This window comes from Falco rusticolus, chromosome 10 (assembly GCF_015220075.1).
Source record: "Falco rusticolus isolate bFalRus1 chromosome 10, bFalRus1.pri, whole genome shotgun sequence".
Taxonomy (NCBI): domain Eukaryota; kingdom Metazoa; phylum Chordata; class Aves; order Falconiformes; family Falconidae; genus Falco; species Falco rusticolus.
Window position 1 is genome coordinate 20,415,794 of NC_051196.1, and position 20,429 is coordinate 20,436,222.

Sequence of the window (20,429 nt, forward strand, 5' to 3'; positions counted from 1 at the left end):
TCCAGTTACTGAGGGCAGGCAGTAGCACATGACAGGTGACCACAGCTCGGTTTGCAGCTGTCTTATGGTCCCTGTAAACTCCAGGGCAAATCTACTAGAGTGTTTCAAAGCTTTAGTCTTTTTTTTACTAGAACTGGAAACTTCTAACCGGTTTGCAAGTTAAACCTCGAGCTCTACCCTTTCTCTATAAAATGGCAATAGGTGCCTCCCTGTGCTGGAGCTGAACTGTGGGGATAAACCAAACAGAACATGGGAGCTACAAGGGTGCCACAGTGTGAACGTGTGTGCGTGTACACATGTAACAGCTGCGACAGTCACCCCGCAAACTCAGAAAAAAGCAAATGTGAGCACCACAGGTCAGGAACAAGTACTCCAATCAGGGCTGACTTGTCTTGTTCTGTAATTAAAAGTCAGATTGGCCCAAGCCCCTGCTGTGGCTAGAGCCATACCACCATACAAAAGCCTGCGCAGTGATGCTTCTTCCTGTAATTAAACCAGTTCTCACTGTAACAAGTGCTGTCAGCGCTGCACATGTCGTGCGAAGCCACATTTCTTTCGGCTCACTTGCTGGGTCAGAGCAGCCACACACCTGGAGTGTTCTCCAGTCCAATTTAAGAGCAAAAAGCCAGCACCTGCTGTGCCTCCTTGTAGAGCAGCAGTGATTATGACTAAAAGGTCTGTTACTAGGTGGCACCTCATCCTGTAGCAATATTCTTGTTTCTGGGACTTGAAAGTAAACCCTGATTTCATATTGTATTGATGGCCTTGGAACAGAGTTGCCTGGCAGCTCCAAGTAGCTTAAATGTAATTAGCTTCAAGCTGTTAAATGCATCAAGAATTGGCTATTAGCAAGCTCACACTACACAGTAATTTTCATTCACCTGCTAGTTCACATGGAGCCATCCGTGCCTCGGCAGGGCATGCTCACTTGGGCTGGGGTACGGCAGCAGGCAGGACGGCATCACAAGCTCCAGCATGGCACAGGGTCTGAAGGCGACAGCCTCAGCTCAAGGTTTGGACAGGGGATTCAGATGCAGAGCTGGAAGAGAGCCATCTCCTTCCCCACATGTACAGACCCCAGCCACTGCCTGCCTGGCAGGACACAGCTCTGTCAAAGCACAGGGCAGGCAGCTCTTCTGCTGCTGAACCCCTAACTGTGTCAGAGTCCCCTGAGGGTCCCACACCTGGTGCTCCCAGGAGGTGGTGGGTCCACATGGGCTGTGCCCCATGGCTGGGGCCAGCTGCAGACAGCTGGTTACTCCTGGAGGTGACATACCTGAGCTAGTACTGCAGAGAAAGGCACCAGAGTTAACAGCCTCAAAACTTCACTCCCAAGAGCTTGGAAAGCCATTAGTGATCTTGCAGGGAACTGAAACAAGCATGCTCTCAACCATGGTCACTCTCTGCGACCAAAACTACCTCCACTCCTTGTTTTCAACATATCTACCCAAAAAAGTAACTCTGACGGACAAGAAAGGTCTTACCAATTTGCTACCAAACCTCCTCTCACTCTTGCCATCCGCAGGACCTGGGCTTGTTTCTTATGGTCGTTTCATCCCACAAAGCCAATTAGTTTACGCCAGCTTTCACAGCCCATGCCACAAACATGACCGTGGTACTGCGGACAACAGAGCAGCCCTCCCTAAAAGAGCTGCTTAAATAGCTGCTGCCCTGCACACCCACACAGCCACCTGGCTGGAGGGCCAAGGGACATTCCCAGCACACAGCCCAAGAACGGAGCTCCCGCTATCCCACCCTCTACACCTTTTTTCCCTGCTGCAACAGGTCAACAGCACTAATATTTTGGTAATAAGGATCTGGAGTCGGTGGCATTTCTCCAGGTGGCACAGGCCCACAGACCCACCTGTGACCTTCGACCCGTGTATCTGTGCAAATATGTATGTATATATATAAAAAAATACGTATGGACAGCGCACCCAGAGACACAGCCCCGCGCGCCCGGCCAGCGCCCGCCCAGCGTGGGAGCTGTTCCCTCCCGCCGCCGCCCCCGTTTCACGCCCGGGGCGATGCCGGGCAGCTGCCCGGTGGGGCGGTGAGGCGAGGCAGCCGGCGGCAGAGCCCCGGCCCGGCCCGGCCCCGCCCCAGCGAAGAGGAGGCGGCTCCCCGCGGGGGCGCCGCCATCTTCGCGCCGCGCGGGGCACGCTGGGAGCGGCGGGACGGCAACCCCGGCATGCACCGCGCGGGCCGCCGCGTCCGCCTGTCGCCGTGGCAACAGCCCAAGGGACCACGGCGGCCCAGGCCCTGGCTCCGCACCGGGAGTTGCTAAAAACAAAAAATTAGAAATAAGGGAATGGTTAGAAGCGCAAACACGCCGGGCAGGGCAGCGAGGAGGAGCGGGAAGGCTGCTCGGTCAGGGTGGGGCGCCTGGGCCACTGTCTTGCCCAATCCCAGCAGCATACTGCTAGGCCCCGCACCTTGCTGAACGCTCCTCCGGAGGGTTTTTACTCTTTGTTTGCAAAGAAGAGGTTCGAACCATTTTTTTTTTTTTTCACCAAGATGGAGATTGGGCAAAGCTGACTGAGCCTTTCCCAGCCAGCTGCTCACCCACCCCATCCTCAGCGGCAGGAAAGCTGCCAGGACTCCAGCGCCATCCCCAGGCCCCTAATCCTGCTCAAGCCAAGGCCCTACAGGAGGAAAATAGCCTCTTTTCTTACCTTTTCGGCCCCAAAGTGCATGCTGACCAGTGTTTTCACTGTCAGGTTGGTGTTTCCCTTACAGCAGCTGAGGCTCGTGGCAGCGCCAGGCAGTGCCACCGCTACGAGTGCAGCCTGTGCCAGGGCTGTGCTAAGGCTCTAATTGCCTCCTCGGTAATTACCACAAACAATCACCTGCTGCTTGCAAGCGGCCACAGCTGGGGCCAGCTCCCCATGGCCAGCACCAGCCAGAGGAGCCACCCCACGGTACTGGTTTCAACTTGCAAAGAGGCTTTTCAAATCATGAATTCAAAGGACACGGATGGGAGACCTCACAATGCCTCCAGCCCCAGCCTGCCCAGCCTCCCCTCACCTCCCTCCATCAGTAACTCACAGTAACAAAACTTGAGAGTATCAAGTTTGCCAGCGCTCAGCAAACTGTGGCCCCAAAACGCAGGCTTAGCCCTGGGATCTCCCCACAGCACTGCACTGAGCAGAGACCTCCAGCCCCCCTTGGCGTGCTCCAGTGCAAGCCCCCGGCTGCTGCCGTGGTCTGGGGAGCTGGTATTACCGGTGGTGGATGGTGCTGGCTGCGGGTTTCATCTTGCCCTGACACCTCCGTGGGCTTTTCCAGCCGTGGAGAGCCGGGGGGGATTCCTCCTTGGCCCTAGCAGCCTTGTGCAACCTGCATGCATCTGGCTCATCAGGGCTGCTGGGCCAGCTGGCTGGGTGGGTTGCCTTCCTCCTCCTTTTTTCTTTCTCTTTCCACCCCCACCCCCCCCTCTCCTACAGTCAGAGTTATTTATTTTTTTACCCCAAACAGGTTCAGGTGGAGATGGAGGTGGAGCAGTGGGAGGGAGGGACAACCAACCCCTCCTGCAGGCCTGGCGCCCAGCGATTGGGGCAGCAGGAGAGCCTGGCGCAAGGCAGGGGCTGAACAGGGAGGGAGGAAAGTAAATAAATTATTAAAAAAAAAAAAAAAAAAAAAAGAGTAAAACCAAGCACCACTCCAGCAGGTCCAGTCAGCTTGAGCGGCGCACAAGGGAGGCAACTGGCAGGAAGCCTGCGCTGGGGCACCAGGCGAAGTTCCAAAGGTAAATGCAGTTCCCCTCCGCTTCCCTTTCCGCGTTGATGCCATCTCGGCTGGGGTCAGCAGGGTTTCACGCTCTCCGCACAAGCCCTGCTGCTCTCCTCCAGCCCTGCTTGCTCCCTGGGCACACACAGCCCTGCTGCTGTGCCTCCCTGCCTGCCTTGTTTTCCCTGTGGCCGTGCGCCGGGGGATGCTGCAGTGCGACCATCGCCTACTACTGCACGGCATCTGTACGGTCCTCTGCCACACTTGGAGCACTACAAAACCGGGGTGTCCCCAACCCCAGGATGTAGGAAATGGGAGCGTGCTGCTGCCCGTTAACCTGTGCTCCTCCCTCCCTCCCTCCCTCCCGGACAGCAGCCCTGACGCCTGGCTACCCTTTGAGCATCCATCACCACTTCATTCCCCACAGCAAAGTGGCTGCGCCTCTCCATGGGGCCAGGGAGGCATGTGGGGCCTCCCTGAGGTCGCTGGCCAGTCTGCAGTCTGCTTCCCTATTTCCAGCCATCAGAGTGAAACAGTTTACAAGTGACCCATCCAGGCAGGATCAAGCAGAGCCAGAGCATCCCACCCTGGTGTAGCATCCTCTCATCCCCTTCCCCAAGCAAAAACTGGGTGGGCTGGCTCATCTCCATCCCTTGTTCTTCCATTCGTGGCCATGGAAAAACCCAGTTAATACTTTAGGTGTAAATTGCTTTCCAGCTGCTCAAGCTGAACACGTTGTAAGCGTCCCTTGTGTACCTTGACCCACAGTTTCATGCCACGCCTGGCACCAGGGCTGCTGTGCCAAAGGGAAGCAACGTGCCTCCCTCCCTGTTCACTGCAGAGCCATGCTGCAGAACCCCCCTTCCTGTTTCACACCAGCAGCAGAGGGAGAGGGTTTCTCCAGGGATGACCCCAGCCTCAGCAGCCTTGCTGTTACCCAAAACCAGTTTGCAACCAACAGCAATGAAGCTCTGAGGCAGAGAAGCAGCCAAGAGAGATTTTTATCCTTCCCGGCCCCAGCAGTTATGCCTGATGTGTTTACAATCGTGCTGCCTTGCAAGAACACTGGTAATGTGACATCTTTGTTATTCCCACATCAACCCCAGCAGACACGTCATGCACACCAGGGGCTCTGCAGGTGTTTGGGGATGGAGGAGTCCAACCCCACCACCAGGCTCTGCTTCACCATTTGCTCCCAGTGCCCCTTTGCACTGCTGCAATTTATCGGCAGGGCGTGGGGGTGTCCTCCCTGGGACCCCTCTTCCCACAGGGCTATTGCAGCGGCACTGCTGCCGATTGCACAATGCCAGCTGGGGGCTCGTGTCCCCCCTGTCCCTGTGCACCCTCCTCACACTCCCCACACGTGCGGCACGTCGTCGTGCAGCTATGCCTCTCCTGAGGCATGGCCTCAGGGTAGCAACACACCGAGCCTCCTAACCCGAGGGGAGCACTGCACCCACTTGGTTTATCTCACGCTACAAGAGCTCACAAGACAGGAAACCCATATTTCTATAAATAAACCACCCTGCTGTTTAATTAGCAATTTCAATGGGCGTGTCAGGCTGGAAGCAGCACTATAGCCAAGATGGGGTGTTGGTAGCATGAAGGGGGCCCCACTGAGCCTCTCATAAGCAGCCGTGGTGCAGCTCACCATGGGTGCATGGGGAGGTATTGCACACCCCATGACTGAGCTATGACCACGGCTCATTTCCCCTCGCTGGCCTCCGGTTTGAGCCAAAGCCATGTTTTTAACATCCTGCAGCCCTCAGTTGGTTATTAATCACTTCCTGCTCATAAATTCACGGTCAAGAAAGCCAGGCTGCGAGTCTGCGCTGCACAGAGAGTGCAGGTGACATGGTAGCCACCAACCCATGACCAGGACACGGCTTTGGCTTTATGCCAGAGCAGCACCCACCGTTCCGCAACCCAAGTCGCTGTGGGGACTGATGGGGATTGCCAGGGCACTCTGCACCAGCCTGGAGCAGCCAGCACTTATGAAGCCATTTCTGATCTGTTCCAGGCTCAGCCTGTCCTGTGGCGGTGGCAGGTGGACTTTGCCCCCCCGGAAGAGCCTGAGGGGTCCCTCCTGCCGAAGGTGGCCTGCTGGTGATGCCGGCAGCTGCCCCACACATTGCCTGAGCACACCATGGCAGGTAGGCTGCAAATACCAAAACTTTCACCCGTTTTCAGCTGAGAAGAACCCCTTACTAGCAAGCGTGGCAGAGGGTGCTGCTTGCTGCTCTGCCTTTGCCTTGTAGGGTGGGTGAGGGTCTGTCCCAGCCCCAAAAACCAGCTCAGCCTGTTGCAAAACAGCCACGAGCACCACTCGCTGCCAGACCCCCGCGGCAGAGCTTGTTTTTCTGGGGAAGCTGGGATGGCTACGACAGTTGCCTGCCCAGCTGGGAGCTGGATCACCTTTCCCACCCAAACCCCTTTCCCACTGTGTTCCCAGACCTTTGCAGCGTGCCTCCTGAAATCCTCATCCCAGCCGCCAATGAGACACTGGAGCTGGCGCTGGGGAGCCGGATAACGCTGAACTGCACCGTGCGCTGGGCAGCCACCGAGCACTGTGAGCCCGTCCCTGCCTGGACCAAAGATGGGCAGCAGCTGGGCAGTGAGAGCAGCCAGGACACTGCCTGGTAAGGACCCCGTCCTGGGGTATGTCTGTCTGTCTGTCGGGATGGGTTACTACACAGCCCAGCCCACAGAGGCTCCATCTCCCCCCCAGGTTTACTCAAAATGCCTCAGAGCGGCTCCTCACCAGCATCCTGCAGCTGAACCTCACACACAATGATGACTTCGGGGTGTTTGCCTGTTGGATCAGCAATGCCACAGCCACCTTCACCCTGCAGCGAGTGGGTAGGGACATGCTGGGGACAGAGAGGGGGCACCTTCAAGGAGGGCCCAATTGCCTAGGGCAGAAACGGTGGCCCCATGGGGATCATCAAGGCGGGTGCTAGGGGCATTGCTGCCTCTCCCAGGGCAGTGCATCGGGGTGCAAACCTACACCAAACCCAGGAAACATGGGCCACCAGCCACACTCACTGTGCCTTTCCCTGTCCTTGCAGAGGTGGCAGGGCATGTGCCCGCGGTGCTGGCAGCTATCCTTGTCCTGGTGCTCCTGGTGCTTCTGGCTGGGCTCTACGTCCGATGCCGCCTGAGTATGCTCCTCTGGTACCGGAACCGCTACGGCGAGCTGGAGATCAACGGTGAGCTGCCAGGGAAGGGCACAGAGGCGGCGCCCTCCTTGGGAAAAGCCTCCATGGGCCAGGGGCTTGCCCACACGCAGAGCCCTCCCCAGTGTTACACCCCCCTTTCCGCATGGCTCTCTCCAGATGGGAAGCTGTACGATGCCTACATCTCCCATGCCACCACCCCAGATGACCGAAAGTTTGTCCACTTCATTGTGAAGCCACAGCTGGAGAACCGCTATGGCTACAAGCTCTTCCTGGATGAGCAAACCATCCTGCCTAACTCTGGTAGGCACCAGACCTGCGCTGGGTTGGGCAGAGGGGCGATACCAGTGCCTGGGGGCTTGAAATCCCTTTGCCTGCAGAGCCATCAGCTGACTTGATTATGAATGTGAGCCGGTGCCGGCGTCTCATCGTGGTCCTCTCCATCGCATACCTGGAGCAAGAATGGTGCAACAGCAGCTTCAGGTAGGAGCAGCTCCTGCCTGCTCCCAGGGAGAGGAGCTGGTGGGTCCTCCGCCCTCCTGCCACACACCTGTCTCACAGGGAAGGGCTTTGGAGGCTGCTGGAGCTTTCGAAGAAACCCATCTTCATCATCTTCGAGAGCCAGTACAGGGAGATCACCCACCCTGCCATCAATGTGCTGAAGCAGCACCGGAGTGCTGTGACCCTGCTGGTGTGGCGAGCTGGCTCCATGGTGAGAGCCGAGCAGGACTCTGTTCTGCTGGCACCCCTGTTTCCATCCCCAGTGCCCCATTTTGTGTCAGCCTGCCCACGATGCTCTGGGGCTGCTCCCCATGCTTCAGTGCTCCTAAAAAGCAGGTTGGGGCACTTGTCTTTTAGAGGCAATTAAAAAAACCCAACCAGATCAGCCCTAGATCTGGGCGCTCGCTCCCCAGACTTGCGTGATCAGGAGCCCTGTGCTACTCCAGGGTTTCCCCCAGCCCAGGCGCCAGCGTGAAGCCTCAGCTCTCAGAGCGAAGCTTTGGCCTGTGGCTGCTCCGGCCATTTCAGGGCCAGGCTGGGAGCTGGAGCCCTTCGGAGCATTTCAGCAGGTCGGGCCGGTTTCTCCACTGTTGCGCGGGCACGCTGCCATGCCAGGAGCACAGCCCTCACCTTGGCTGAGCTCCCAGCACTGGGAAGAGTGAGCTGAGCACCACAAAGCCTTCCACAGCCCTGTGCGGGACTGGGCTTGGCTTCGTGGTGATCCTGACATGGCTCATCTCCTCTGCCCGTGCAGACCCCATCTTCAGACTTCTGGAAGGAGCTGTGCCTGGCCCTGCCCCGCAAAGTGTCTTTCCAGGGGACCATGGGGGACCCGCAGACCCAGCTGCAGGAGGACAAGGACCCCATGCTGATCCTGCACAGCAGCTACCTGGACAGTGGTGGAGACCTCCACCCAGATGGAGACCTCGGTACAGGTCCTTGTCCCCTGCTTCTGCTCCTGGGGGGGACAGATGTGCACTGAAGGTCACCTTTGGGCTTTGCTTCACCCTCCCATGACAGACGGGCTGGGTTTAGCCCCTTCCCCACTGCCTAAAACCCATCTCCTGCTCCTTGCAGGCCTCCGAGGGAGCATTTTCAGAAGCCCCCCACCTCCCCGCATTGGCGGCCCCAGCGCTCGCATGGCTTCGGCTGCCGGCATGATGGAGGACCCACAGCTGAGGGATGGCCAGAGACCTGAGCTCGACATCTCAGACCTGGGATCGCGCAACTACAGTGCCCGCACAGACTTCTACTGCTTGGTGACAGAGGATGACATCTGAGCAGGGCCACAGGCCAGCAAAGAAGGCAACCTCCTTTCCCCACGGGGCTGCATGGACCCAGATCGTGGCTGGAGGAGCCCGGGCTTTATGATGAGACCAAAGCCAAGGTCTTGGTGGGAAAAACAGGAGCCGGCTCCTTCTGGCAGCATGCTCCATGGTGGAAAACCATCACCAGGGGACAGCCTTGCCGCTAGTGCCTGGCCCCCACTGCCTCCCTGGGGACATTTTTCCTGCATGACGGACAAGCATTGGGATGGGTGACGCTCTCCAAGAAGCAACATGTCCCATCCCCAGTGGCTGGGAAATGCCTGACAGAGCGGATGCGGCACCCTCTCTCCTACAGAACCCCCCATGGCAATAAAATGCTGCTGTACCAAGTGGGTCTCGCCCACCTGCAGGAACGCGAGTGCCACTGGCAGGTCTCTCCCCATGACACTGTACTGCGTCCCGTCCCTGTGATACATCCCATCCCCACCACACTGACTCAAGCAACACCCAGATGCAGCGAGCAGGGTGGCACCATGGGAGCATCCCGCAGAGTTCTCTGCTCTCCTCGCCTCCCACGTGCCGGCCAAGCACAGGGGCAAGCAGGCATCGTTCAAGGCCTTTATTTCAGGGGTACACAGGGCTCGAGGAGTTTGTACACGGATAGCTGGGCAGACAGATGCACCGTGACACCCCAGCCTGAACCGCGCTGGGTGCAGGGTCACCACACCAGCCCTGGATGTGGCCCCTCCCGGCAGCACTGCCCGGTCTCCCTCGCCCTCCCACCCCTGTACCTACTCTACCTCGTTTCCCAAATGGGGCGCGCAATGCTCCCCCAAGCGCAGGGTCTCCCCACTTACCCCAAACCTGCTGGCAGACCGAAGCCACCCCACAGCCCACCCGCGTGTCCCGGCCTAGCCGCCACCTTGGCAGGGAGAGCTTTGGACCCGCTGCCCCACCTGCACCAGCCGCGCCGGGCACCGAGGGCATCTCCCCACCCCGCGGGGAGACGCCGCCCGGCAAACACAAGCCGACTGGCCCTGCCCAAATCCTGCTTATGCAGCACCGGCCAGGCCCAGCCCTGAGCAGAGCAGCGGCAAGGAGCAGCAGCGGTGGCTCTGTCTGCACAGGAACAGTCCCCACAAGGTGGATGGATGGGGACAGCGTGGCTCAGAGATCCCCTGGCTTCTCGCAGCAAGGGCACCGGCAACCAAAGGCCAGACCCTCGTCCCTGGCAAAGGGGGGACTCAGCATCGCATTGCCGATGCTGCTTCCCAGCTCCTTACAGGCATGGTGCCACCCCATAAAAATCTGGGAGGCCACCTCAGACCTCCCATAACCCCCCCGAGCTACGCGAAGCCCCGTCCCCACCCAGCCAGGCCAGAGCGTGTGCAACCCATGCACACCCCACTGCAGCGTGGCGGCACCAGCACCCTCCCAGACCCTCGTGTGCCGCAATTTGGGGAGCTGGGGCCGGCTGCCCCCAGAAGCTCCCCCCAGAATTGCTTTGCAGGAGACTCCCCCAAGCCCCGCAGCTCCTACCCCCCTGCCAAGCCACAAGACAAGCTGAGCTTTGCAGCTGGCTCCCTGGGAGCGGGAAGGGTCCCCAGGGATGGAGGACCCTTGGGTGCCGTGGGGCATTCCCCTACTAACGAGGGTCCCAGTGGGGCCCCGCAGCAGAACCAAAAGCAGTGGCTGGGTTTCAGGCTGCAGCAGGAGGGAGGACAAGCGCCCCCCAGCTTGGGGAAGGGGGACCCAGCAGAGGGGGGAGGCATGAGGGATGCGACAGGGACTACGCTATGGAGCGGGGGTCCGAGCGAGGAGCATCCCGGCGGGGAGAGTCAGGGCCGGGCATCCAGCTCCCGGGGTTTGTCCTCACAGGCCGAGGAAGTCCTCCTTCCGGTACCCCTTCTGCAAGGAGACAGGCCACCCGTCACACAGGGCGGATGCCAGCACCATCACCCTTCCCGCCCAAGGACACCCCTGCCCACACCTCACTGGGCGGTGGGAACATGAATACAAACCTGCCCTGCTGTAGCACAGACAGGGCCATGCTGTCCCCACGCTGGGTACATGGCTGTCCCCACCCCACTGGTGCAGGTGCCATCACAGGGATAATGCTCTGGGGACATCCCCATTCTTTCAAGGTGGGGAGATGTGGAGCTGGGGCCCATCGTATGCCTGGAAGCACTGGGGTGGTATGGCTTTCCGGGGTGAAGCCCCTGGCCTTGACTCCCTTGGGATCCACCCTTGAGATCCATCCCAGCATCCCACCAGCTGGAGGAGGCACCAGAGGGTGGTACATACCATCTTGAAGTCCCGGTGGAGCTTGGTATATTGCCACATGTTGCCCAGGAGGCTGGCTGCTGCTCTAGAAGATTTCTCGTTGTCCGAGCTGGGACAGAGACAGGGTGCAATGAGCTTTGGGTACCACTGGACACAGGGGTGGTGTCCACCAGCCCAAGAATACCACCCCAGAAGAGCCCAGAGGAGCTGAGGACTTAGCACCGGTGAGAAGAGGCAGGAAACTAAAGGCTGGAGCCCACCACAGTGGGCAGGGTGGCAAGCACTTCTGGCAGGAGAGGTAAGAAGCACCCAGAGGGGAAGAAGGTGGCTGCAGGTCTGGGCAGCTCCATGTCCTGGGAGTGTCCTGAGAAGGTGCCAAAGGGCTGGAAGGTAGACATGAGGCCACTCTGAGCTGGTCTGGGGACTTGCAACACAAAACCTTGGGAAGGGAGACTGTGTGGGACCCTCTTCCACCTCAATGGACCAGGGGAGGAAGGGAAGAGCAGGAATGGACCCCAGGGCTGAGCTGGAACAGCAGAGCAGACAGGGAGCTCCCACCTGTCTCTTCTCTTTTTGATGTAGAAGAGCTTCCTGAGGCCATCAAAGTAGACAATGTCGCGGGCAGCCATGGGGCTCTCCACCACCAGGTTGTTGAGGACCGCAATGATGTTCACGATGACATCCGCAGGTGGTGCCTTGTCTCCAACACTCCCTGGCAGCTTCTCAATCAAGTGGCTGACCACCTTGGTTGCTGGTGGGCAAAGGTACTGCGTCAGGGCTGGTGGCCTGACCCAGGAGACACGCAGCAGCCTGGGGATGAACCTTGCAGCCTCCCAGGGGCAAGGAGGGGACAGAGGGTCCAGCCAAGGACCTGTGGGACAGCACTTCAAGCCCTTTGCTCTCTGGAGTCTCTGCTGAGACTCCTTGGCACCTGAGAGAGGAGTTGGAGGTGACAACAAAGCCAGGCGAGATGGTGGGGTCAGAGGCAGAGCACAACATGGAGGGAAGGGTGTTTGGTCACTGGGAATGGACCAGCCACCGCACGCTCAGCTGTGAGCAGGGATGCAGCAGGCAGGAAGCTGCTGAGACTTGACAGGAGGCCACTGGAGGCCAGACCAAGGAGGAAAAGGATGGAGGGGCATCTGCTGGGCTCCTCCCCACAGCGCCGGCCCTGCCCAGCCCTCCCCTAACACTCACACATCTCGTCCTTGTTGCGGGCATGGCGGGACAGGTTGCGGATGAGTCCTGTCAGGGAGCGCAGCTGGTGGTGGTCCGCGGTGCGAACGCGGTCCAGCACGGGGTTCAGGATGCGCTCCTGCTCCAGGGCCAGCCGGCTCAGCACACCCGCCCACTGCCAAGATAAACACCCGCTTGGAGACTCCCACCGGGGATACACCGGCTGCCTCCTCCTCCTCCTGCCCAGCAGGGCCAGGTCAGGGTCACCCATGCCCAGGTAGTGAGTAGCATGATGGCCGTGTCTCCCACCCAGGAAAGGCTGGTACCAACCCACAGGAAGGCGTGTCCCCTCCCCGAGCATGGCTGGGACTGGCCAGGTGGTGGGGACAACCAGACAAGATGGGGCAAGCCACAGGGGACGTTCCCCTCCCCTGACCTCACCCTGCGGTCCCCGGCAGTGATGTTCTGCAGGGCACCCGAGGCCGCCTCCGTTGTGTGCTTGTTGAGCTCACAGCGCTGCAGCAGCCGGTTGTAGATGCCCACGATCTGGGGGTTCCAGAGCCACTCCATGCCCTTGGGGTCCTTGGAGACCTCCGTGAAGGTGACAATGTCTGCATTCAGGTAGTGCTGTGGGGATGGGAGTGTCACTGTTAGACTCAGGCGATGTCCCCTCTGCAGCATCCCTCACTGCTGGTGTCCCCTTTTCCTCGTGTGCCTGAGCTGGCGGGTCACCCCAGATACATCATGCTTCGTGGTGTGGCAAAATGGGGGTTCGGCACCCTGAATCACACCACAGACCTGATTCACCCTTCAATGAGATCACCTGCGTGTCCCACCCATCAGCCAAGGCTAGCGTCCACCTCCACCCCAGCGTCATCTCCACTGCCAGCTGCTTCCCAGTGCCAACCCCGCCCCAGGTGACATGGCTGTCACTGTGCCCACCACTTCCCAGCTGCTGACCTCTCGTGCTTTCTTGCTCTGCGGGCTGAAGCAGCCCACCAGCTCCCCTGTCACCATGCTGCTGTTGTTCCTCCTGTGACCTTCCAGACGCTGGAGGGAGGATGGGGGCATTTCGTCGTACAGGCGGTAGGAGAGGTTGCGCAGGACGCAGACAGCATTCTCCACGCTCTATGAGGGGGAGATGATAGGACACAATGGTGTCAGTCCTCCTGTCGCCTGCCAGGGCACCTCCAGCTGGCACGTTCCCTGGGGTGCAATCCCACAGGGCTCTGTGGCCAGTCACCCCAATGACACCAGCGATGCCCCGCTGTGCCCAGTAAGCCCAGATGGAGCTGGGCTGGTTTTCCCCCCATCACATCAAGACGCGTCTTTGCACCATGATGGTCAGGCAGCTGCCAGGAGGGAAGGAGCAGCACCTCATCTGAGGGCATCCGCACCCAGCACCCAGCTCCCAGGGCTCACCTTGTCCTCTGACTTGCCCACTTCCAGGGAGCTGTTCACATAGTGGATCATGGAGTCCACCAGCCCGTGGCACTCACGCATCTTCTGCCGAGTCTGCTGGCTGGCAGAGCTGAGATTCCTGCATGGGGAACGCGGGGCTGTCACAGTGAGAAGGGGTTTCCCCATGGCCACCCCCCTCCCACCGCTGGGCACCACCGCAGGGAGGGTGGCTGATACCTCTCCCATGGGTCTGGCCAGGCTTCGCCTTTGATGCACAAGTGCTGCGAGGGACAGGAACCCCAGAAATGAGCCCCAGAGACCTTGCTCCCTATGTATACGGCACAGATGGTGTCTCTTCCTTCACCCAAAACCATCCAGCCCACAAAAGGTACCTGAGGAAGCCCGTGGAGTTGTAGAAGATCTCCGCCTCCGAGGGGTTCTGCTGGATGACACCTGAGCCCCCCAGCCCAGACAGAGGGACCAGCACCAGGTCTGTGAGCTGCTCCAGAGTGTCCCGGGCCAGACGATCCTTCAGGTTATCACTGGAGGAGAGATTCCACAGGATCCCTGCATGGGGTAGATGGGGATCCTCAGTCCCAGGCATGGCTAGAGGGCACATCCACCCTGGCTCACCTCCCCAGGGGGCTCAAGCTGACCACCTGCAGCCAGGAGCAGCTGTGGGACAGCCATGAGACCATGAAGTGTCATCCCAGCTTTACTTATGGAGTGGGGGTACCATGTGCCACCCCCAGGGGAGGAGAACCCCTGCCCACCTCTGCCATCATCCCCAACCTGTGACGTTCTTGCGGAGCTCGTCATCGGGTTCCCGCAGCGTCCGCATGAGCTCGTAGATGCCATTCTCCTCCACCAGCGCCAGCTTGTTCTCGGTGTTGTCATAGATGAGGTTGCGCATGGCGCCCGTGGCATGGCGCTGCACCTCCTGGTTGGGGCTGTTGAACAGCTTCACCAGCTTGGGCATGGCCTGGAGGCTGCGGGCCTGGAAGGGGAGAGCCCAGCGGCACTGAGGCACCCAGCCGCTCTCCCATTCAGCTCGGGGCTGAGGCTCCCTCCATCTCCTCCACCCTCCTTGGCGTGCCCCGCTATGGCAGAGAGGCTGGGGACAGACCCTCCTCCTTTGGCTCAGGTGCTCACCTGCTTCTTGGCATTGCCGTCGCTGTAGCATTTGTGCTGGAGGTAGGCAGCGCCCAGGACCTGCAGGTTGGGGTCGCTGGCTATCAGGTATTTCACTGCGGAGGGCAGGTCGATGTCATCAAACCTGGAAGCCATGAGCAGGTGAGGAAGAGCCCAAGGAGAGCATTCCACCAGGGTCCCCCACATCTGCACCCCACCACAGCTCACATCTTGGAAGAGACCTGTCAGCCCATCTCCTTCCCCACCACACTTTTGGAGCACGGGACTCCAGACTCAGCTAAACAAGCATCTTCCTACCCTTTGTGCCTCAGGACGTGTCCATAAGAGGAGCTAAGGCCACATGCAGGACACACTTGAAGGTCAACCCATGCTGTGGTCCATCACTACGGGGCCAAGTTGCGGCCATCATCTCACCCCTCCTCCTGCATGCCTTGCAGCAAGGTAATGCCAGGCAAAAGATGGAGAGTTTTGCCCTCAGCCAGCCAAGTAACTAAGGTGGGGACAAGGCGGTGCTGGACCAGCCCTACTGGCACTCACCCCCCTGACTGGTGGCTGAGCAGCGTGCTGTGCCCATTGTACATCTCCATGGTGCGCTGGTCCTGGAGGTGGTGGCTTGACTCAGCCAGGCTGCGCACAGAGGGAGCGCGGGAGCTGTGCTCCACCATCCCCATGTAGGAGCTCCCGATGCCTGCCTGCGAGGCTGCCTGGACGCTGCCGAAGGAGCCGGTGCTCAGCCGTGACCGGTTGTTGCTCTGGAAGCGCTGGAGCGTGCGCATGGCAGGCGCCCGGATGGTGCGGCTCTGGGTCACCTCACTGCCGTCCAGCCAGTCGGGGGTGGCCTTGGTGGCAGAGCCGGCACTCATCTGCCTCTCAAAGGTGTAGGAGCGGGTGAAGCCACCATTGCCTTGGCTTTTGTAGAGGGAACGGTGACCCACAGGGTCCAGCTGCTCTGAGATGACGCTATAACGGTCATCTGCAATGGCAGTGGGCTGGAGCGGCGCGTCAGCCAGCCGCAGGGAGTGCAGCGAGAGGGTGTCGAAGTTCTGCCGGGGCCGGTAGCTGCGCTCATGGAAAGAGTTGGGCCGTGGCGAGGTGTTGGTGGTCTGCGACATAGCGTAGCTGGTGCTATAGCCCCGACCCTTCACCAGGCCCCCATTGCTGATGGTCGCCATTCGCTTGTGTGGGGTGAGGTCCACTGCCGAGCGCGAGGACCAGCCACTGCCCTTCAGCGTGCCAAAATCCTTCTTGGCCAGCGGCTGATACAGCTGTGGGGGGAAAGTGTGGGGTTAGGGGGTGCCCGCAAGCCTGTCCCTCCATCCCTGCCATGGGGAGAGAAAAGGATGGAGCCAAGAGTCTCCTGTGACACAACCAAAGCTACAGCCAGTGTTAAGTCTCTGCCAGCTTCCCCAGCTGCCACAATGATGGGCACTGGCACACAGTGGGGGACAAGCAACCCCCCCGGTACATACCGAGGCTTTGGGGTCCAAGCCATTGGTCTGGGAGCGGGAGCTGAAGGAGGAGCGCAAGGTAGAGCTGTACTGACCGCCTGCAGAATGGGGAATGGAGGTATTAACACAAGCATGGAGGATGCCAAAGAGGGGGTCTTGGGGACCAAAAATTCCACCTACTTCATCTCGGGGGGACCTGCTTCAGGAACCATGGCAGTGCCAGCAGTACCAAGGGGGACGAGGGTGTGGGAGGACACTGCCTTCACCTGCCTGCTGGCAACGGGGAGCAGGAGGCGGTGACAGTGCTGAGCGGTGGCCTCCCTGCCTTTCATCGTGCCCCGATGGCGAGGGGAGTAATTGCCACCTTGGCAGGGACGTGGCGGCTCAGCCCGGTCCCCTGTGCCGTAGCCGGATAGGCAGCTCCCTCCAAGCCAGCCCCAGCTCTGCCAGCCTGGGGACGGGAGCCCGGTGGGGACCTGGCCACCCCGCTGCACCACACACCACCCTCCCGCCTTGCCACCGCCCTGGGACTGCCGGCAGGGACGGGCAGGACGCCGCCAGCCCCGGCAGTGACAGGAGCATGAGTCACACCCGTGCTCAGGCCAGCCCTTGGGGTGCCAAGGTGTACGTGTGGGGTCTCTCCCCACTGCTGAGGTCCCCCAGCACTTTGGATCGGGGGGGCTCGGTGACGCCCGGTGCCAGTGCTGGGCGAAGCAGCAGGGCGGAGGCTGTGAGCGCAGACATTAAATGGAGGAGCTTGGAGCCCAGCCAGCGGCACTGCTCCAGGACTGGGGGGACACGGAGGGATCTGCCGGGGCGATAAAACCCCCCTTTACCCAGCTCAAAGCGAGCTGTGTGACCCCCCCCAGTGTGACACCCCACCCCACCCCCCAGGAGGCAGGTGGGGAAACTGAGGCACGAGCCCTGAGTGGGGTGAGGTAAGCCCACGCCGGGGCCGTGCCGCTGCCATCCCCAGCACCGGGTGGGGGGGCTCAGACAGGATGGGGGGCAACCTCCCCCAGCCCCAACCCAGAGCACGAGCCCAAGCCCGGTGCCAGCCGAGGAGTTCCCACAGCCCGTCCCACCACGTGTGCCCGGGGCGTGGGGTAGGGGGGGCTCTGGGGTTCTCTCACCTCTGGTGCCATCGCCGTGGTCAGGGGCGTCAGGGCGGGAGGCCGCTTGCCCCCTCAGCATCATGCGGATGCGGACCTGCTCCTGGACGCGGGCGCTGCGCAGGCGCTGGGCCTCGGCAGCCTCCCGGCTCCTGCTGTCCAGCTGCCGGTCCGAGGGCAAGGCCAGCGAGCAGACGCCGGCCTCGGGCTGCAGGGCGGACAGCAGGAAGGTGTTAGTCTCCTGCATGGCGGCGGCGCGGAGGCCAAGGCGAGCGAGGCCGCCCTGCGCAGGTGAGCGGCGGCGGCTTCCTCGAGCCGTAGGGAGGCGCCCGGCCCGCCCCGCCACGCCTCGGCGGGAAGGAGGGGGCACACCGGGCCCCCGGGTGGAGGCACCCAAGGGGCGACCTCGTGGGGACGAGGGCGCGAGGGAGGGGGATGCCCCGGGGGGGTCTGGGTGGTCATACTTGTGGCCCCCCGGCAGATCCCCACCACGGGCAGCCTCCCCCATGGACACCCAGGCCAGCCCCACCAGTGAGCCCCATACTTACCCGTGACTAATCTGGAAAGCCCAGGAGCACCCCCCATGGCCCCGGCGGTGGGCCCCAGACCCCCATGTTGTCCCTCTAGCAAGCCCCAGACCCCCACATGGACTCCCCACTGACCCCCAGAGACCCACATCACCCTGCCAGTGAGCCCCAGACTCCCACCCTGTCCCTCCAAGGAGCCCAAGACTGCCAGGCAACCTCCCAGGAGAGCCCCAGACCCCCACATGGCCTCCCTGGAGACCCCCAGGCGAGCTCCTCAGCCAGCCCCGAACCCACACGTGGCCCCACCAGCAAGCCCCAGGCAGTGTCCCTAGAGAGCCCCAGATCCCCTCAGCCACCTCTGAGGAGAACCATGGACCCCCAGGCAGCCCCCCAGGCTGCCCACCACCATGGCCAGCAAAGCCCTCCGGCACAGGGAGGGGGCCAGCCTGCCAAAGGGCCAGAGCGGGGGCTAATTGGCAGTAATTACTGGCCGGCCCTCCCTGCTTTGCTTTTCAAATCAGCCGGGGAAGTAAAAAACAACAATAATAAAAAAAAAAAAAAAAAGGGGGGGGGGTGGCTCAGCGCCGGCAGGCCCGGCAGTGATGAACGCGGGGTGACTCAGCCACTGCATCGCACAGGTACTAATTAGGCTCACCCCACCCGCTGAGCCACCCCGGCTGGCCCCGGCACAGCCAGGGTGGGGGACACTGCGTCCCCCCACCCTGAGCGCAGGGAACGGCTCCTGTGATGGCTACAGTGCGGCTTCAGGCCGCTGTCCCTGCACCCCCGCTCGCTGCGCTGCCCACTCCTGCGCAGAGTTGTGCCCGTTCTCAGCCACGCCGGGCATGGGGCCCTGCCCCGGCTCCTGGCCACAGGGCATTTGCCCGGTGGCTCTGGCACAGTGCGTCGGCCGCGGCTGGTGCTGGCTTTGGCCATTTGAAGGCGAGCATGGCAACGCAGCCGCGGTTCCGCAGCAAGCCATGGCTCAGCGCTTGGCGTCACCGCTCCGAACCAGCCTGGCGGAAGCATCACAGGCTTCGCCGGCCCAGGGCTTACAACACCCAGCTATGACAAGCTGGGACGACTTTTGTGCTTCATTAGGAGGGTGAAAAGGGCGGCTGTCCCCAAGGAATGTGCCGCCGTCAGCAGGAGCAGCGGCTGATGCCGGGGCGGAGTGGCAAGAGCTGCAGGCAAGTGTTTTGGGGTGACGGTCCCTACTTCGATGGCCTCCCCAAACCCCAGTGGGCTGCAAACTCCGGTGCCACCATCGCATCGTACCTGGGGACTGATGCGGGGGGGGATAGGACCCACCTCCCCAACTCGGGGTGGGGAGTCTAAGGGATTTCACGGGTTTAGTGGGAGCCCACACATTGCTTATGGGTCACACCTGACCCTGTGGGGGTACAACACCCAGGCATAACCCCAATGGACCCCCCTCTTCTCCCACCTCAGCACCACCCACACAGGGAGCGTCGGCGGGTGCACCGAGTTTGGCAGAGCTCAGCGGGGCGCTCCCACCCCTCCGAGCCTGGATGAATCACGGGTTCCCCCCGGCAGCAGGCGGGGAGGGCGGTTCGCTCCCTGTGCAAGCCGGTGCTTGCCCGCCGTCCCCGTGCCAGGCACAGAGGGGCTTGGGGATGGCCCCGGGAGCCCCGAGAGCCCCTCCAGCCCCGGGAGCCGGCCCCGAGCCTGCTGGCAGCCGCTTTCCCCCAGGCTCTGCCTCCCTTCCGAGCCCCTGTCCCCCTGCTATGATGCTGCCCTGCAGCTTAAAGATGGAAACTGGGGGGGTCTTGAGGGGGGTTGTGCAGGTTTGAAGCCGAAACCACTGGCGATCCCCTCGTAAAATGGCTCGTTAATAGGGGAAAGCACTGGGTGGGAGCAGGGATGCGCTGGGATGCTAAAAAAGCAGCAAATTGGCACACACCTTTCCACATCTGGAGCAAAACTGAGGGGTTCCTGACGGGATCCAGCCATGGTCAGGGTGACACAGGTTAAATATACTCGGTCTGGGAGTCCCTAAAGTGGTCACTGACCTCCCAGCCTGGAGGCACCCATATCCCTCCCTCCGCGGGGTGACAGAGCCACATTCCCAGGGAGACCCTAGCTCCCAGGCACGCAGTATCCTCTCCCACCCCCTGAGCACTACTGGGTGCCTGTCCCCAAATCTGGGTCCCCAGGGAAGCCGGTGGCTGTCGATGCCATCGGCACTTGGAGCAGGGAGTGGCCAACACAGCACCACGCAGCCTGGCCACAGCGCACACGTGCCAAGAGCCACGCTGGGGAAACTGAGGCACGAGGAGAGGCAAACCCAAAAATGCCTCTTGGCCAAAGCTGGCCAGGAGCAGGCAGCTGACAGACCCAGCATCCGTGCTGCCCCGTTCCACCCGCTGTGTGGGGACTGGCGACTGGGTGGGCACCACCAGCTTTCCAAGGGGACCCACACTGGGGACAGCCACGCTGATGGGTGGGGGACCGGCCGGCACATACCTTGTTGGGTGGCCCCGGCGGGCCATTGCCCTGCAGCATCCTCCCAGGCAGGCAGGTGCACCCCCGGGTGCCGCACGGGTGCCGGGCGCCCCGGCACAGGGTGGGCGATGCTGTCTGTGGCGGGGCCAGTGCAGCAGGCGTGGGGCCGTGGCGGGGCCCGCCCCGGGAG

General features: G+C 61.3%; 2 protein-coding genes across 3 annotated transcripts; one reads left to right on the plus strand and one right to left on the minus strand.

The window, feature by feature from the left end:
* Positions 1 to 3,633: 3,633 nt before the first annotated feature.
* On the plus strand, positions 3,634 to 9,087 carry SIGIRR (single Ig and TIR domain containing). 2 transcript variants are annotated; one of them, XM_037403205.1, is made up of 10 exons: positions 3,634 to 3,748; positions 5,750 to 5,882; positions 6,182 to 6,368; positions 6,458 to 6,588; positions 6,798 to 6,938; positions 7,065 to 7,208; positions 7,286 to 7,388; positions 7,467 to 7,617; positions 8,161 to 8,341; positions 8,484 to 9,087. In XM_037403205.1, exons 2-10 carry the CDS (start codon positions 5,876 to 5,878, stop codon positions 8,684 to 8,686), a joined length of 1,248 nt encoding a protein of 415 aa, XP_037259102.1. In that variant the 5' UTR covers positions 3,634 to 3,748; positions 5,750 to 5,875; the 3' UTR covers positions 8,687 to 9,087. The 2 variants fall into 2 exon arrangements, with proteins under 2 accessions (XP_037259102.1, XP_037259103.1); XM_037403206.1 differs by having other exon boundaries at positions 8,161 to 8,335.
* Positions 9,088 to 9,278: 191 nt separating this feature from the next.
* Positions 9,279 to 20,373, minus strand: PKP3 (plakophilin 3). Its single transcript, XM_037402962.1, has 13 exons — positions 17,268 to 20,373; positions 16,156 to 16,232; positions 15,224 to 15,951; positions 14,687 to 14,810; positions 14,327 to 14,531; positions 13,927 to 14,101; positions 13,556 to 13,673; positions 13,094 to 13,261; positions 12,575 to 12,760; positions 12,155 to 12,308; positions 11,516 to 11,708; positions 10,979 to 11,066; positions 9,279 to 10,582 (listed from the first exon to the last, which is right to left on the minus strand). The coding sequence occupies exons 1-13, from the start codon at positions 17,752 to 17,754 to the stop codon at positions 10,547 to 10,549; spliced, it is 2,739 nt and encodes a 912-aa protein (XP_037258859.1). The 5' UTR covers positions 17,755 to 20,373; the 3' UTR covers positions 9,279 to 10,546.
* Positions 20,374 to 20,429: the final 56 nt, after the last annotated feature.

What these genes read in the sequence shown, in the direction of transcription:
- SIGIRR (XM_037403205.1), top strand. An exon ending in AACCATCCTGCCTAACTCTG is followed by an intron (nt 7,209 to 7,285) that starts GTAGGCACCAGA and finishes CTTTGCCTGCAG; the next exon opens with AGCCATCAGCTGACTTGATT. An exon ending in TGGTGCAACAGCAGCTTCAG is followed by an intron (nt 7,389 to 7,466) that starts GTAGGAGCAGCT and finishes CCTGTCTCACAG; the next exon opens with GGAAGGGCTTTGGAGGCTGC.
- PKP3 (XM_037402962.1), bottom strand. Translation starts at nt 17,754, where the DNA reads ATGGGGGAGGCTGCCCGTGGTGGGGATCTGCCGGGGGGCCACAAGTAT. An exon ending in GCTTGGACCCCAAAGCCTCG is followed by an intron (nt 15,952 to 16,155) that starts GTATGTACCGGG and finishes TTCCCCCCACAG; the next exon opens with CTGTATCAGCCGCTGGCCAA. An exon ending in ACGGCAATGCCAAGAAGCAG is followed by an intron (nt 14,532 to 14,686) that starts GTGAGCACCTGA and finishes CTCCCCTTCCAG; the next exon opens with GCCCGCAGCCTCCAGGCCAT.